General features: G+C 37.8%; 2 protein-coding genes across 2 annotated transcripts in view; both read left to right on the top strand.

Moving 5' to 3' along the window:
- The first annotated feature begins 410 nt into the window (after positions 1-410).
- Positions 411-6,147, top strand: LOC137935402 (kinetochore protein SPC24 homolog). The gene is made up of 2 exons (XM_068780057.1): positions 411-588; positions 6,014-6,147. The coding sequence occupies exons 1-2, from the start codon at positions 411-413 to the stop codon at positions 6,145-6,147; spliced, it is 312 nt and encodes a 103-aa protein (XP_068636158.1).
- A 1,912-nt stretch (positions 6,148-8,059) lies between these two features.
- LOC137933985 (probable phosphoinositide phosphatase SAC9) overlaps positions 8,060-15,712 on the top strand; it is a 30,376-nt gene continuing 22,723 nt past the window's right edge. Inside the window, exons 1-4 of the mRNA XM_068778147.1 lie at positions 8,060-8,188; positions 8,743-9,341; positions 10,772-10,904; positions 13,154-14,382. Coding sequence (XP_068634248.1) covers positions 8,158-8,188; positions 8,743-9,341; positions 10,772-10,904; positions 13,154-14,382 — 1,992 coding nt within the window. The 5' untranslated portion in view covers positions 8,060-8,157. The remainder of the gene's footprint in view (positions 8,189-8,742; positions 9,342-10,771; positions 10,905-13,153; positions 14,383-15,712) is intronic.

The following is a 15,712-nucleotide window of genomic DNA, read 5'->3' on the forward strand; positions in this document are numbered from 1 at the left end:
TCTCCAGTGCATTGGTTGTAAACTCTGTTGGTCTCCTCTTTTTCCAAATACGTTGCATCAAAGGCACCTTGTGCTGAGCCCTTAAGAGACCCTTCCTGCAGAGAGCATTTCGTGTAATTTCCCAAGGTTGGATTTTGATGAGTGTACTCCACGGATATCACAATCTGGAGTTTCAAGACTATATTTGGTGTTACAGAAACAATTAATACTGATTGAGCCACAACCATCACGAGGAAGAGGTTGATCGAGTTTGGCAGAGACGAGGTCTATGAAAGAGTTCGGGCACTGAAATGAGTCTTATGTTCTTTTATTAAACCAAACAACCCAGAAAGTTAAATCCTCCTACAGATCCAAGGTCTCATTGTTTTCCATCTGTTAAACATCAACAAAAAGAAAACAGAGCTACTTAAATGGGTGAGCAAGTGCGTGCAATTGATGTTCAAGATGTCATATCGTATGGTGATGATCTCCTTAAATTGCTAAAGAGCAGAAAGGACATTGATGGCTTGATGCAGTCAATCCAAGGAGTGAAGTCACTTGTATCGTCTTGCAACAGAGATTACTCTAACATTCAAAATCTGCTGGAAGGTTTGTTTAGTTTCCATATTCTTTTCTGTTTCTTTTCTTGTCAGTTGCTGATTGAACTTATTTGTGTTAGTATATGATATAAAAACTAAAATTGATCCCATCCACCTTCTCTCCATATCACATTGGCTTCTCTTGGCATAAGTAGAGAGAAACCTCTCTGGTCTTTTGCCTTTAGTGTTCAAAAAAATATTGATAATCCTACAAGAAGCAAGGTTGAAGAAGAAGGAGAAGAAGAATACGAAGAGACAGGAGAGAGAAGTGCATTAGAAGCAGCACCTCGTTAGAGGTTTGAAGTCGACCTTATCCCTATTATATATTGAGTGACTGAAGTAAAAAGTTACATAAGATGAATAAACTGCCCCTCCAGGACTCCTTTACATAAAAGGCTAACTAAATCGGCAAATAACTACAATAAAGTAGACCAGATGACACCCTATCACTTAACAGGAGCCATATAACCTAATGCATGCACATACGTAAAAGGACCAAAAATACCCCTGGACTCTAATTCTCTCCCTTCTCTCCCTCAAGCTGTACCATACATATCATGAAGGTCCAACTTATTACAAAATACTATAAACTCATGTTTGCTCTAGGTTTTTGTAAATATATCACCAAGCTGATCAACTAACTTTACATAAAGAGTAACAATTTTATCACGATATCCCAACTAAATTGGCAATCCACTTGAATATCTTTTGTCCTCTGATGAAATACAGAGTTGTTTGCAATGACAATAGCGACCTGATTATTACATCTCATTACCATAAGCCCTGGAACTTCTATACCCAATTCCACTAGCACAACTTCAATCCACAGATACTTGCTGGTGGTATGGGCCATGACTCTATATTCAGCTCAACACTAGATCAAGTTGTTATTATCTACTTCTATTCCTTCAACTCACAAGGTTGCAACTTATAAATATGCAATATCCCGAGGTAGGCTTCCTATCAAGCTTCAATCCAACATAATTGGCATCTAGATTCCCCTTTGCTTCAGTGTGCCCATTGGAGAAGCCCCTGAAGCTCCTTTTAGACACTTCAAAACCCTTTGTGCAGTCAAGAGATGAGACCTTCTAGGATTTTCCATACACTCACTTTTACTGACTGCAAAGGAAAAGTCTAGTCCGATCATTCTGGCATAGAGAAGTTTACCGACAAATCTCCACTATTCTGTCATATCTCTCATCAATTGACTCTAATCATCGTGTAAGTTTAGATTGATCTCCATAGGGGTTGAGTATTGCATCCGCCAATAAGGCTTAGGAAACTTCGTTTGAAACATAAAATTTCTAGCAATATCTAGAAAATGATGATTTTTATGTTCAGTGATGCCATTTGTTGTGGGATATGGGGACAATATGTTCGATGCAAAATATCATGGGCAGATAAAAGGCCAGAAAATTCTAATTGACAAACTCTTGTCCATTGTCAATATGCACAATTTTGAGAGAAACACCAAACAAATTCTTTATTTGATTGTAAAATTTCATAAATGCATCAAACATTTCAGATTTTGCCTTTAGGAGACCCACGTGACACAACTATAATCATCAATGAAAGACAAAAAATACTTAAGACCAAAGATACTAGGTACTCTATATGAGCCCCACGCATCTGAATAAACTAACTCAAAGACATGCTAATTTTACTACTATTGGATGGAAAAGACACCCTATGGTGCTTCTTGAGTTGACAAACCTCACAATTGAATGATCACTCAGAAGGAGAGGAAATAATGAGAGAGCGAATCTTAGTTGGAGATAGATGTCTCAATCAAAGAAGCCATTGATATGGAGAAATTTTCATATGAAGTGCATTAGTATATGTGACCATTCGAGGTAATAAGACCTATCACTTTTTTGTCCCCCATGAATTGTCCTCTTCGTCCTGAAAAACACAACCAAACGGAGAAAATGTTGCATTGCAGTTTAAGGTCTCAATTGACTTACAGATAATAAATTGATGGGGAAGTTGGGAACATATAATACATAAGGCATAGATAGACTAGGTGTGGCTTGAACTACATCCTCCCCCTGAACACTAGAAGTGGAACCATTAGCTAAATTTATGAGATATAGTTAAAGACAAAAGATGGGAAGGCAACCTAACATATGTGTTGAAGCATCCAAGTCAATGATCTTACTAGGAGAGGAAGACACATGTAAGGCAGACATACTTGAAGTAGTTAAGGTAGCACTAGCAATGGAAGGAGGATTAGGGACCGAATCACCAGAAGAAGGGAACATCTATTCTAATTTTTTAACTAATTGTTGCATTGTTGCACTCACCAATACCACCACTACTTTAGGGAACATCTATTACACTAAAATTGGTCCGTGTGGAATTTCCAAATATATGCCAACATTTGTCCAATGGATGGTTTTTCTTCCTTAATGGATGCACCTTCTATCTTCTCAACCTCTACCATGACCAGCTGCATCTCTTTCTCTACCTTGCCTTCCACTTCCACCCCTATGTTCTCTTACACTTTCTGTTCTATGATGTGTGTGGGCAGAATTCATTGCGGATGCATCAGCTGATTTAGAACCCTTAACACTAGAAGTAACTACACCTTCAGCCTTTAAAACTCCAGAGAAAGTCTTTCCCAAAGTTGGTACATCAGTGTTTGCGAAAAATGAGTCTGAATAGCGTTGTTTTCTATTCCTAAGCCATGCAAAAACTTGGCAACCTGTATCTGATTATTTGTTTTTTTTTTTTTTTAAACTCTTCTTCATCAGTAGTAGAAGGATGATAGATGCTAATTTCTTGAAAAACAGGCTGCATCCCACCAAAGTTGTTAGTCACACTTTTACTTCCATTCATCATAGTATGATACCGAGAATACAATTCATAATTCCTGACAGGTTACTCTGATGGGAATATAGGAATTTGAATCTTCCACATGCCTTGGCAGTTTTGGAAGTCATAATCTAAGAGCCATTCTTAGACTCCACACTGTTCACCAGCCAAGTCATAACTTGATAATTATTTGTTAGGGGATCATCCTTGAGATATTTAAGCTTCCTTTTTGCCCCAAGGTCGACAACATTGGACTAATACACATATTTGAACTATTCAGTGTAACCCTTCTAATCTGAATTGTTGTAGAATCATTACTCTTAAGACTTTTCTGAATCTCTAACAGAGGTTATAACTTACCTTTTCAGCCATTATTCAGGTTTTCACAAACACCAAACAGCTAATAATCAAGAAGAAAAATACTGCACACAACTAATTGTCTTCAAATATATTAAGCTCGAGTAGACCCTAGGCAGAAAACTCAATGCACCAGCACTCAACAGCAATCACCAAGTAGTTAAAACATGTCTCACTAACATACTACAATAGTTAAAATGCACTAATTAACTCACAATCACCAAGAAATCAGCAAAAAAACTGTTGAATGTCTACAGACATAGAAATTCAGAACAACAGCAATTACGAGCTCAGAGATTGCGTGCAATACATAATCAGCATTAGAACCTCAGCAACGAAGCAATTACACACCCAAAAATTGGGCATAGCACATAATCAGCACTAGAAACCCAGCATGGGGCAGTTACTAACAGGTTCAGGCACAAAGAAGAGAGGAAAAAGAAGACCTTGAATGTCGATCAGAATAGAAAAGATAGGAAACTTTCTTTGTAAGAAGTCCTGGGTACAGGAAAGGGAAAAAAAATTGAAACTTAAACTCTCTCTTAGATTTGTCTATTCTGATACCATGTTAAATCTTGCAAGAAAGAAGTTTGAAGAAGAAGAAGAAGAAGAAGAAGAAGAAGAAAAAGAAAAATATGAAGAGAGTGAGAAGAGAAAGGTGCATTGGAAGCAACATCCCGGAAGAGATCAGAAGTTGACCCCTAAACCAATTATTGTAAATGACTTGGTTAAAAATTACATAAGATGACTAAACTTCCTCTTTGGGACTCCATCACATAAAAAGATACTTAAACCAGCAAATAACTAAAATAAAATCGACCCCATGACACCCTATCACTTAACAAGAACCATATAAGCTAGTGGGGCCACATGCAAACATATGTGACGACTAGAATACCTTTGGACTCTAACAAATACATAATTGCCAAGTCTCTAAGGAGGAACTTGGTAACTTTTTCTCTCTTACAGCAACAATCCAATAGTGAAGCTCCGGAGTCACCAATAGTTTGGGTTTGCACACTTTCGGTTTAGGTGGAGTGTGTTAAGAATTAGATGCCCTAATTCCAAACTAACGAGAACAATAATAATAATCGCGGAAGAAGAAAAAAGCAAGCACGGAATAACACACAAGATTTATATAGGTTCGCCTCAAGGTGAGACTACGTCCTGTCTTTTGCCGTTGCAGTAATCCACTATGAAGATAAAATAGTTTACAAGAGAAATCACACACCTGAAAAGTGTTTTTCTCTAACCTCTCTCTAAGGTTGCAATAGATGATTATCCGCAATGATGATAAAACCCTAACAACGACGCCCCCAAATATAAAGAGAAAATTAGGCAATCGGATTACAAGTGTGAAATCCCCAAACTACCCTTAATGAAACAATAGTCAATATATAATGGAGCCCCTGCCCTCCTTCCAACCCCCACGACGACCTTACCGCGAAGGTCGACCTGCGTACCAACTCAGCGTAAGGCGTTAATTAGGCTCCACAACTTAACACAGTGTAGACTCTGTATGGGGTTTGATTCATGGTTCTTGAGGTTAAACAACCTAAGAAAAAAAAATTTGGGACCTGTTAACTGTTGAATTGGCAGTGACTGTATATAACATCCCTATTTTCTTGACATCTCAGTTCCAGTAATCTTAACATCTAAACAAAATGTGTGTCCAAATATCAATTATGCCAGAGAATGAGCAGTTGAAGCTTTTTACCAAACATTGCCAGGTCTACTTATATCACTTCTCAATCAAATCCTTGACCAAAGTGAAACAAGTATATCTTCAGAGAAGATATTGCATTAGAATACCATGAAGTACTAAACACATTCATATATTACTCAATTCATTTAGTTTCTTGTTTCTTTTTTGACCCGGACCTTGCTTTTCATATGATGCATTATAAACTTATCAGAAGTTTCCATTTGGAAATAAATTTTCTGACTTGTATGTCCTACACGCATTACTACAAGTGATGAAAATATTCAATTTCCAATGAACTTGATATGCTAGTTGCCCTTAATATTATTCTTGGGACCTTGATGCACCGCTATGAATTGATTTTGCTTCTCAGTAAACATCAGAAGTCAACATGTAGGATCCACTGATAGAAAACTCAAATAAGGCTTCTCAATCAGGGAGTGGAGAACAGTGATTTTTCTTAAAGTTTGACCAAAATGAAGACAATTCCATGATTTTGTTGAATTTATTCATGTTTTATTGGTTTAGTTTTCCTATGACTAATTCGCTTATTCTTTTGAAGAGAGCCAAAGGCAAGTGGAGACATGTTCCCAGGAGATAAGTACGGCCAGAGATGAATCAGACCTGGAGCCTGTTCAGAAGGATCTGACTGACAAACTTCAAAAGGAGAAAATAATTCTTCAAGAATTGAGATAAGCACCTTCTTGAATTTAAGTTCATTAAACTATATACAGTATTTTCTTTGCAACTAAGAATTTTTTTCTTCCATGTTACATCTACACAGCCGTCAATGATGAGATTGATGGTCTTGAAAAGCAACGGGTTTCTGTGGAAGAACGCAAGGAAGCTTTAAAAAAAGAAATGAAAGAGGAATTAAGGGTACAGTTATGTGTCCACTACCCAGTCTATATTCCTTCATTCAAATCTTTTTTTTCCTGTTCTATCTTTTTTAGGTATAGTATCCCTTCTCTCTTGTTTGGCTCTGCACAACTGCATTTGCCACTAGTTTCTGATTTGTTATGGAAAGTGACGACTTTTTAACATGAAGGGAGAAAGTGCTACCACATCAGTCGCCTTTTAAATTCTCTCTATCATTTCTTTTAATTCTCTGAATGCTTTAGGAATTATCTTCAAGCCTGCGCCTTTTACAGGCCTGTATTGACTTGGGTGATTATTATCAGAGCTGCTGGTCCTAACTTTCCTCTAATGCATTGTAGTGATACTACTTTGATTGTTGTAATCGTTTCTTTCACATGCCATTGCCTGGACACACCAGAATTACTTGGACTTTTGTCTTGTGCATTTCTTTACTTGGTGTCCCATATATAATCCTTGCAACATGCACCTAGAAAAGAAAAAAAAAGAAAACTAAACCACTTCATTTCCTGATGCAGAAAGCTGTTGTCTATGTACGCCTCTGTGACAAATTTGATCCCAGATCTGAGTGATGAAAGCAAGATTTTAGGCTGTATCCTCTCTCCTGTCTAAATTGGACAGAAGTTTTTGTTTCATTTTTCATTTTTTCCTTTTTTTTTTTTTTTTTTTGGCCATGCAATTTGGTTGTGCTCCAGCCCGTTCATTTGTCAATTCAATTCTAGAAGCCAGCTCCTTAAAAAGAACCACAGATATTGTGGATCGGGATAAAAAGAGGCTTGAGAAATTTGAATTTGATCCCTTGAAGACGTCCTCCTGTGAGATTTGCAACACCCTGTGGAAAGTGATGGACCAATAACCAGTTCTCTTGGCTACTTGAACCTGCGGGAGTGGTCAAAAGTTGCTTGTTAAGAGTGGTTAGCTACTGCCCATGTTATACTGTAGCATTTCACAATTGGAACTGCTACATAACCTTTGCTTCTCGAGGGTTTGAATCCCTTTCTTTTGGTACCTTGACTTACACCTAATTTGCCAACCTTACCAATCACCATGTACCAAAATAACAAAGGATTCCATTAATCGAAGACAAGATTAGGACCTTTTTCTTTCTTAGTGTTCAATTGCCGGTCATCCACTTAGGTGGGCAAAATTGTACCAAATCTGGATTATTTTAATTAAGTTTAAGATTGAATTTTAAAAAGGTTTGATACAAGAAAATGGAAAGGTCACTTAAAACTTATTAGGGACCTCCAAATTCGATATATATCGGATGTCTCGGTTTATCCGTTTCTCTTTATATCGGACAACATGGGGTTTATCGGACAGGATAAACTTTAGATAGACTAGAAAACTCAGGGTTGGGGCTGGCTGAGTCTTGTCCATAGCGGTTAGTCGTGTGAGGTGTGCGTTTTTTCAGATGTCGTTTGTCGTATCGCTAACCCCTCTTTGTTTCCTCAAAAGATTAATAAATAAATAAATCACCGGCTTTCGTAAAAAAACCAGCACGCCCACTGAAATCCGAATGTTTTTTCTAATTTTTTTCTTTTCGCTGAAGAGGCTGGTTCGACACTTGAAACCGCAGTAGTCGTAAGATGGTGATACTCGCAAGGCAAGATTTTCTATGTCACAGAAAGTTTTCTTATTTTCCTGACTTCGGGATTCCTGTAGATAGAGAAGCTTGTATTGGAAATATCAAAGGCTGAAGAAAGTTAAAATACAAAATATTGGTCGGTTTGCCTTTTTAAAGCTAAAACCAGATTGCCCGGACGACTGTTTCGCTCCTGCTGGACCGTAGACCCTACCTTCCCGTCGGGATCTCTCTTGTCGGAAAACATGCGTCGGGACAGTTTTCCGTCCACAAGAGGTAAGTCCTCGCGCTTTGGATCCACTGCACGCGACTTGCATCGATCTTTTTGTAATTTTTTTATTTCGTTTTTAAATCTGTCAGAAGGTGCTGTCTGTTTCGTCTTCCTTTGATCTTACCTCAGATCCGTAGTGTAGTTCTTGATGATTAATATGGATTCTCTTTGTTTCTCTTGTAATTTCTGCTGCTCAAATCGGATCATCTTCGCGTATCCTCTAAAATTCTGTCGTCTTTATATGCTTCTCTTCTGTCATTTGATTTTATATTTTTAAGGTTTTCTTTGCTTTTTTGTCCTGTTTCTTATTGTTCCTAATTTAGGATCAATCGTGGCATTCGGATGGTTTTGTTTCGTGTCATTTTTCATCCCTCTACCAAACGGTTTTGCAAGCTAATTTAGAGTTTGTATACCACTGGTTTTTCGTACTATTTTTATTCCATCTACATTGTGTTAAACATGACAATTTGATCTACTGATAAAACTCTTTGATCTTCCTTAATTTTCACAAGTGTTAATTGTCTTTGTTATTGTTTTGGTTATTTTACTTCTTTTCCAGATACTTATTCCAGGGAAACCTCGGTAGTTGTGGTTGTGGTAGAAACGACTGAGGTATTTATCATCATCAGCTTATCGACTAGGAATGACACCCAAGTGATCTCGGTGGATCCAACAACTGGATCACTAGCGTATTATGGAAATATTGGTCAAGATATTTTCATCTCTGAAGCTGAAGCTTTGAACTATGTCACTGATGGCTCAAGATTGTTATGTAAATCTACAACTTATGGTAAAGCTGTTTTGGGTTACTCTGTCATGGGAGGGTTTGGATTGCTTCTTGTTGCAACAAAGTTGAATGCATCTATACCACTTTTACCTGGAGGTGGATGTGTATATACTGTGATGGAGAGTCAATGGATTAAAATTGAGCTTCAAAATCCTCAACCTCAGGGCAAAGGCGAAGTGAAAAATGTTCTTGAGTTGGTTGAAATTGATATTGATGAGAAGCATTATTTTTGTGAAACAAGAGATATTACTAGACCTTTTCCAAGCAGTATGCCGCTGGAGAGTCCTGACGAGGAGTTTGTTTGGAATGCCTGGTTTTCAAGGCCTTTCAAAGAAATTGGGCTGCCACAACATTGTGTCATTCTACTGCAGGTTTTACTTCATACTTGGTATACTAATTGTGACTCTTTTGTTCTTAATTGCTTCTTTGATAGGTCTTAGACACCTACAGTGGTATGGTGTTTATGCTTTTTGCTTGGTTCAATGTATTGTTTGGAATCATTGTTTGGGAAGGCTTCCCTCCCTTGTAATATGCTCTCTTGAGCTTTTGCCTAAATAAAAATCAGCATCATTTCAAAAAAAAAAATATATTGTTTGAAATTGGTAGATGAATTTTTCATAAGATTTTGAACAAGTAGTGGAGATAAGAACTACCTAGGGTGATGCCACCTGCTCTGAGTTTTAGCTCGTGCTAATAAAACCTAGAGCTGTTAAGGTCATTGCAGGTCTTGCTTAAGCCCTGAAAAGGACAAATGATGCCACCCAAGGAAGTCAGAGACTGAACCTAGTTAGATGTTTTAAAGAACTTTTTGGCATATCTTGACTATTATATCACTGCCAAATTGACCAAGTTTGATGTGTAATTGGTTAACTGTTAAGCACCATGTCGCCTAGCTGCACTACTGTGACTAGATCTCCAGTGCTTGTTTTGTTATGCTATGGTGCACATTTACTTTTTCAAGCAACTGAGTGTCCATAAACTGTATATTTCCAGTATTCTAGCGAGAGTCATTCTCAAGCAGTTCCTAAAAATGGCAGTGAGCTAGCAGTTCTGCACTGCTGGTCATTTTGCTTATACTGAAATAATAAGAACAGTAATAATAACAATAAATAAATAATATTATTATTAATACTGTTATTGTTCTTGTTTGAGAATGGTGAGAAATGAGAATTCTTATACACATCAACTTCTTGGAGTAGTGAACATCAAAAGATCAAAAGAAAATACAAAAAATAGATGGAAAACAACAGTGAAATGGTAGTGATTATTCTAGTGGAAAAGAATCTCCCACAACAAGATGTTGTAAAGAAATTCCCTACCTACCCAAGGAATCAGTGAGATAATTAGTTTTAAGTGGAGCATGTTTCAATAAGATAGCTGAAGTTGGACATTATGCACAATCTCGTCATAAAGCTAGAAACGTCTAGGAAGTGTTTTATCTTTTGACATTCAGCTGATAATGATTGCTGAATCTCCTTCCACTATGATACTTATGTTGATATGTCTAAATAATTGAGGTCCACCATATATATATAGATATATATATGTATTAAGTGTTAACTCATGCATTTTCCTCTTTCTTCAGTGAGCTCAATTTACCCTTTATACAAGGTGCTGATTTCTGAGTTGGTTCAGCTAGCTTTCCTTGGTTCAATTGATAGTGCTTTTCTTCATGTTACTTACCCTGAAAGATATGCAATAACTGTAAAGTACTTTTTGCAGCTTTTTTCAGCACAAGAGGTCTTCTCTATTTCATTTGCACTTTTTTCTGGAATTTTCTTATATAGATATTCATTTGTAGGGGTTTGCAGAATGTCGAAGTATTGGGTCCTTGGGTCAGCAAGAAGGGACAGTTGCTCTTACAGCTCGCCGTAGTAGATTGCATCCAGGCACTCGTTACTTGGCCAGAGGATTGAATGCATGCTTCAGTACAGGTAGGATACATTCCCATCAGCTTACTCTTCTGTGGTATTCTGATTGGATGTATGCTTGAGTACAGAAGCTCTTCTCATCAACATCCAAACCCTGTAACAATTTGGTGATCTTTTCAGCTTTACTTGAAAGTCATGTTTCTCTGTGATAACATTTTCAAACGGTTCTTTTCTTGGAATGATCGATTATAATCCTAGGAGTCCTTTTATCTTGTTCGTATTTTATTTATTTATTTATTTTTTGAAATAGTACTCAGTTATATTAAAAGGCTCAAAAGAGCAAAATTACAAGGAAGGGAAGCTGTCCCAAACAATGAGAGATTGCTGGGAGGTTCCAAATTTAGCTAGCCTATCAGCCACAGAATTGGCTGACCTAGAATGTGATTCCAAGTAAAAGAAATGGAAGATTCAATATCTATAATAGAAGAAGTAATTGGCCAATGCCTCCAAGGGGGAGTGGCTGAATTAAAGTACCAGCTTATGACCACTTTAGAGTCTCCCTCTATCAGCAGCTCCCCTTGAAGTCTGTCTTTGAAAATCCAAGATGAAGAGCATTCACCTCCGCAGCGGTAGAGTCTGCAATGCCCACAGGCCCAACAAGGAGAATGTATTTTGAAATTTTAATGAGAGAACGTAGTGAATCAAACTTGGGTCAACTTAGCAATAACAAGAACAGTGAATCTTGTTTGTAGAACTAAGTGTTACAGAAATACTAGGATGCTATTGTGCTCAGTTTGTTATGTGAAGCACCATGAACGTCTGCTTCCTAACTCAGTCATTCGTTGGCTATAGACTTGTTACCACTTCCAGTGCTCATGTCCCTTTCTCAAGCATTTCCCCTCTGGATGGCTGCCTTATGCCAAACTTCCCTCAGTGGAGTTGGTGGTTTAGTTAGATATCAAATTGGCTCCCTTCTTCTCGTCTTCTGGAGCCCTGTTGGTATATGTGTCTCAGCTGAAGCTGAATTACTAGCCCTCTTCTCATGTGTGAAGCTCTAATTTCTGAGTGTCACAGCGCCGATACTGATTGAGTGTGACTTAGCTCTAGTTATCTTGTGGACGTCAAAGAGTGTTCTTTGCTCTTGATGGCAGGGATACATTTATGGTGAAATCACTGAAACTTGCTCAGCCAGGATCATATCTTGGATGCATACTCCTTGTTCATCTTAATTCTATTTTTTGATGTGTTGGCAAAAGAAGCTGCATCCCTTCAGCTGCTTGCTGCAGGGAGTACTCTGCTCATTGTATCTTAAAGCTTGGATTAGTAGCCTATCACTCTTTACTCTGGAGATTTTTTAATGCAAAGAAAACCACCATTTAAAAAAAAAAAACACAAAGTCATCGTCTTCTATTGTATTTTTTGCTTTTCTTTCTTTATACTTCCACCTTTGGGCGCCAGGCCATCTTTCTCCTTATGATGTACTCCCCTCTCTCTCCATGTTTAAAATGAGAGAGTTTTGGCTAGTTTTGAGAAAACTGAATCTAATGTATTGCAGAGTGGGAAGAACCTTGCAATGTTATGGAGGTGTTGTATCAGAATGCTTACCCTTTCTTTTGACTCTTTTCAAATTTGATGATTTTTGTGGTTTCTCTTGTCTTGGAAAAAATGGTTACTCTTGGTTACTCTAAATGGCTATCTGAGTTGGTAGTGTCTTCTTGCACTGGTCATCTCTAACTCCACACTGGAGACAGTGAAAAGCAAATAAAATCGATCATGGTGTCCCTGAAGGCAGTTTCTATTACAGTATGCCAGGTTTTTCTTGTTCTACCAATTATTGAAAACCCTAAAGATACTAGTCGCTAGAGATATTACATATATTTTAATTAAAGAAATGTTTTGTACAAAATGTAGTACGTTTTTTTTAAACAAAGTATTGTACAACTACTACAACTTTGAGTTGTTTTGACTTAGAAAATGCAATTTTGCACCATTCTAATTTTTTATGTGTTCTTATGATAGCTTGTCAGTCATTTCAGCACATGTGCAAATTTAAGAAGTGTTCAAAGTTTTAATCTATTGTTCAGGTGATTCTATGCTTTGCTAGGACCACATGGTATTTGAAAAAAAAAAAAAAGGTGGCAAAGGTCACAGTTATTTTTCTGGTGTTTGTGGAAGGTGGGAAGTAAATTTTTCCTGTATTTTATTTTCAATCGAACTTATTAAATCTGCATTAGAACTTTGAAAACTCAATTTCAAACCACAGTGGAAAAGAGAAATTATTTAATCTGACTGCATGATAAATGTTATGACAGGAAATGAAGTGGAATGTGAGCAACTTGTGTGGGTCTCAGGGAAGAGTAGTCAGAATGTTCCTTTCTCCACATATATTTGGCGGCGAGGTACCATACCAATATGGTGGGGTGCTGAGTTGAAAATGACTGCGGCAGAAGCAGAAATTTATGTTGCTGATCGAGAACCATATAAAGGGAGTTTACAGTACTATCAAAGGTTGAGTAGGAGGTACAATGCTAAGAATGTTGACAAGTCTATCGGAGCTCACCAGAAAAAAGATTCTTTTGTCCCTATCATATGCATGAACCTGTTAAGAAATGCTGAAGGAAAGTCTGAATCCATCTTAGTCCAGCATTTTGAGGAATCCTTAAATTCCATCAGATCAACTGGAAAGCTGAACAACGCTCGAATCCACCTGATAAACTATGATTGGCATGCTAGCACAAAATTAAAAGGTGAACAACAAACAATTGAAGGACTATGGAAACTTTTGAAGGGACCCACGAAGGCTGTAGGAATTTCTGAAGGGGATTACTTACCTTCACGACAGCAGCTTTGGGATTGCAAAGGGGTGATTGTGTGTACTAGTGATTTTGATGGAGCCTTCTGTTTGAGAACACTACAGAATGGTGTTATCCGATACAACTGTGCAGATTCTTTGGATCGAACTAATGCTGCAAGTTATTTTGGTGCTTTGCAAGTCTTTGTTGAGCAGTGTCGGAGGCTAGGAATCTCCCTTGACACTGATTTTTCTTTTGGTGCTTCTTCAGTATCTAGATACTCAGAAGTAAATAATAATGGAGGATTTGTTGCCCCTTTGCCTCCAGGGTGGGAGAAACGAACTGATGCAGTAACAGGGAAGACATACTATATTGATCACAACACTAGGACTACTACTTGGGAGCATCCATGCCCAGATAAGCCATGGAAAAGATTTGATATGACATTTGAGGAGTTCAAGTGCTCAACAATATTGTCGCCAATTTCACAGTTGGCTGAGCTTTTTCTGCTGGCTGGTGATATTCATGCAACACTTTATACTGGTTCTAAGGCTATGCACAGTCATATTCTTAATATATTTGATGGTGGTAAATCAAAACAGTTTGCTGCTGCTCAAAATATGAAAATTACTTTGCTGAGGAGATACAAAAATGCAGTTGTTGATAGCTCTCGCCAGAAGCAACTGGAGATGTTTCTGGGAATGAGACTCTTCAAGCATCTCCCATCAATTCAAATCCATCCTCTGAAAGTAAGTGCGATGCAACTCTTAATGGAAGCAAAGGAAGTAAAAGAAATTGAAAAAATGATTGATCTGATTAAAACATCATTTCCTTTTTTATTTTTCTTTTTTTCTCCTTTTGTTTTCTCTTGAGTAAATCGTCTTCATCATTCAACAAATAAAAGCAACAAAGTTTTACTTCTCTATACTCTACTTCAAAGCACTAATGGTCCCTTACTTCAGAAAAAGAGTGACCATATCCATACCCCATTATAACACTCTACAATATCTCAAGTAAACGGGGATGAATTACCTATTGATTTATACAGAAATCATATAGGGCAAATACCTACACTCATTATTTTAATATTATATTTATGAGGGCAATATGCTTCCCTTCACTGAAAGTGCATAACTGAGCATAAGAAAGAAAGCATATGTCTGAGTTGGTAGTGCAAAGCCCATACTCCAAGCTTGTTCTCTATTTCCTGTCGATGGCATCATGGAAGTGCTTGTGTACATAGTTGTGTGAAATATCCATAAAACTATATGTTGGATAAAATCTTATGTTTCTTTTCCACCTAGATCCAATCATTTAACCAAAGATAATACTTCTGTAATGATAAAACCTGGAAATGTAGCCAAAATTTATTGTAAGATTATAGAGAATATAAAGATGTCATCAGGGCTAAAGGACATTATGAGGGAGGGAGTTCAAGACAAGGTGTTGTTGGGAAGTACCGCTCTTTCCAAAGGAGTGTCTGAATAATTAGCTTCTTTTGGTCTGCTGACCCTATTATGTTTGGTTGTTGTTTCTGTTATTCTTTAAAAATTGCTGATTCTTATAGCACCTTGGAGGTGTAGCTTAGGACAGTAACTTTGCTCATTATTTTTAAAAGTGTCTAACCAGGAAAAAAATACTTAGTATGTGTTATGCATGGTTTAGCATGTGCACTCATAGTTATGCATTCAAGTTTATGTGTCACGCAAGCAGGCCTGCAGGTGCTACCCACACGAGTGGTGCTCAGTGCACCACAACCCCAGTTCAGGATTGGGGTGACAGCATAACAGTATGCGGCAGGCGTCTGCTTGCCCACCAGGATGCACATGTCCCTGCGAGCAGGGCAAGCTGCATGCATGGCCTTTATGCCTGCATGCACATGAAGCCTGGCCTGCACGCATGGGTGGGCTGACCGAGAGCAACAAGGGATGCTTGTCTAGATGCACCCTTTGAGGGCAAAGGGATTCCTAGCCATATATTGCAGCTGATGTATCTAGACAAGATACATCTGTTTATCAAGGGGCCTTATGTCGTTTGGGATGGAACACTTCCTCACTCACAAATAAGGGGGGGTTTGTA

Source organism: Aristolochia californica, unplaced genomic scaffold (genome assembly GCF_029961685.1).
Source record: "Aristolochia californica isolate CCGP_79_NKW_82.1479 unplaced genomic scaffold, dmAriCali1.0.hap1 SCAF_6, whole genome shotgun sequence".
In the NCBI taxonomy this organism is placed as follows: domain Eukaryota; kingdom Viridiplantae; phylum Streptophyta; class Magnoliopsida; order Piperales; family Aristolochiaceae; genus Aristolochia; species Aristolochia californica.

What these genes read in the sequence shown, in the direction of transcription:
- LOC137935402 (XM_068780057.1), top strand. Translation starts at nt 411, where the DNA reads ATGGGTGAGCAAGTGCGTGCAATTGATGTTCAAGATGTCATATCGTAT. An exon ending in CATTCAAAATCTGCTGGAAG is followed by an intron (nt 589 to 6,013) that starts GTTTGTTTAGTT and finishes ATTCTTTTGAAG; the next exon opens with AGAGCCAAAGGCAAGTGGAG.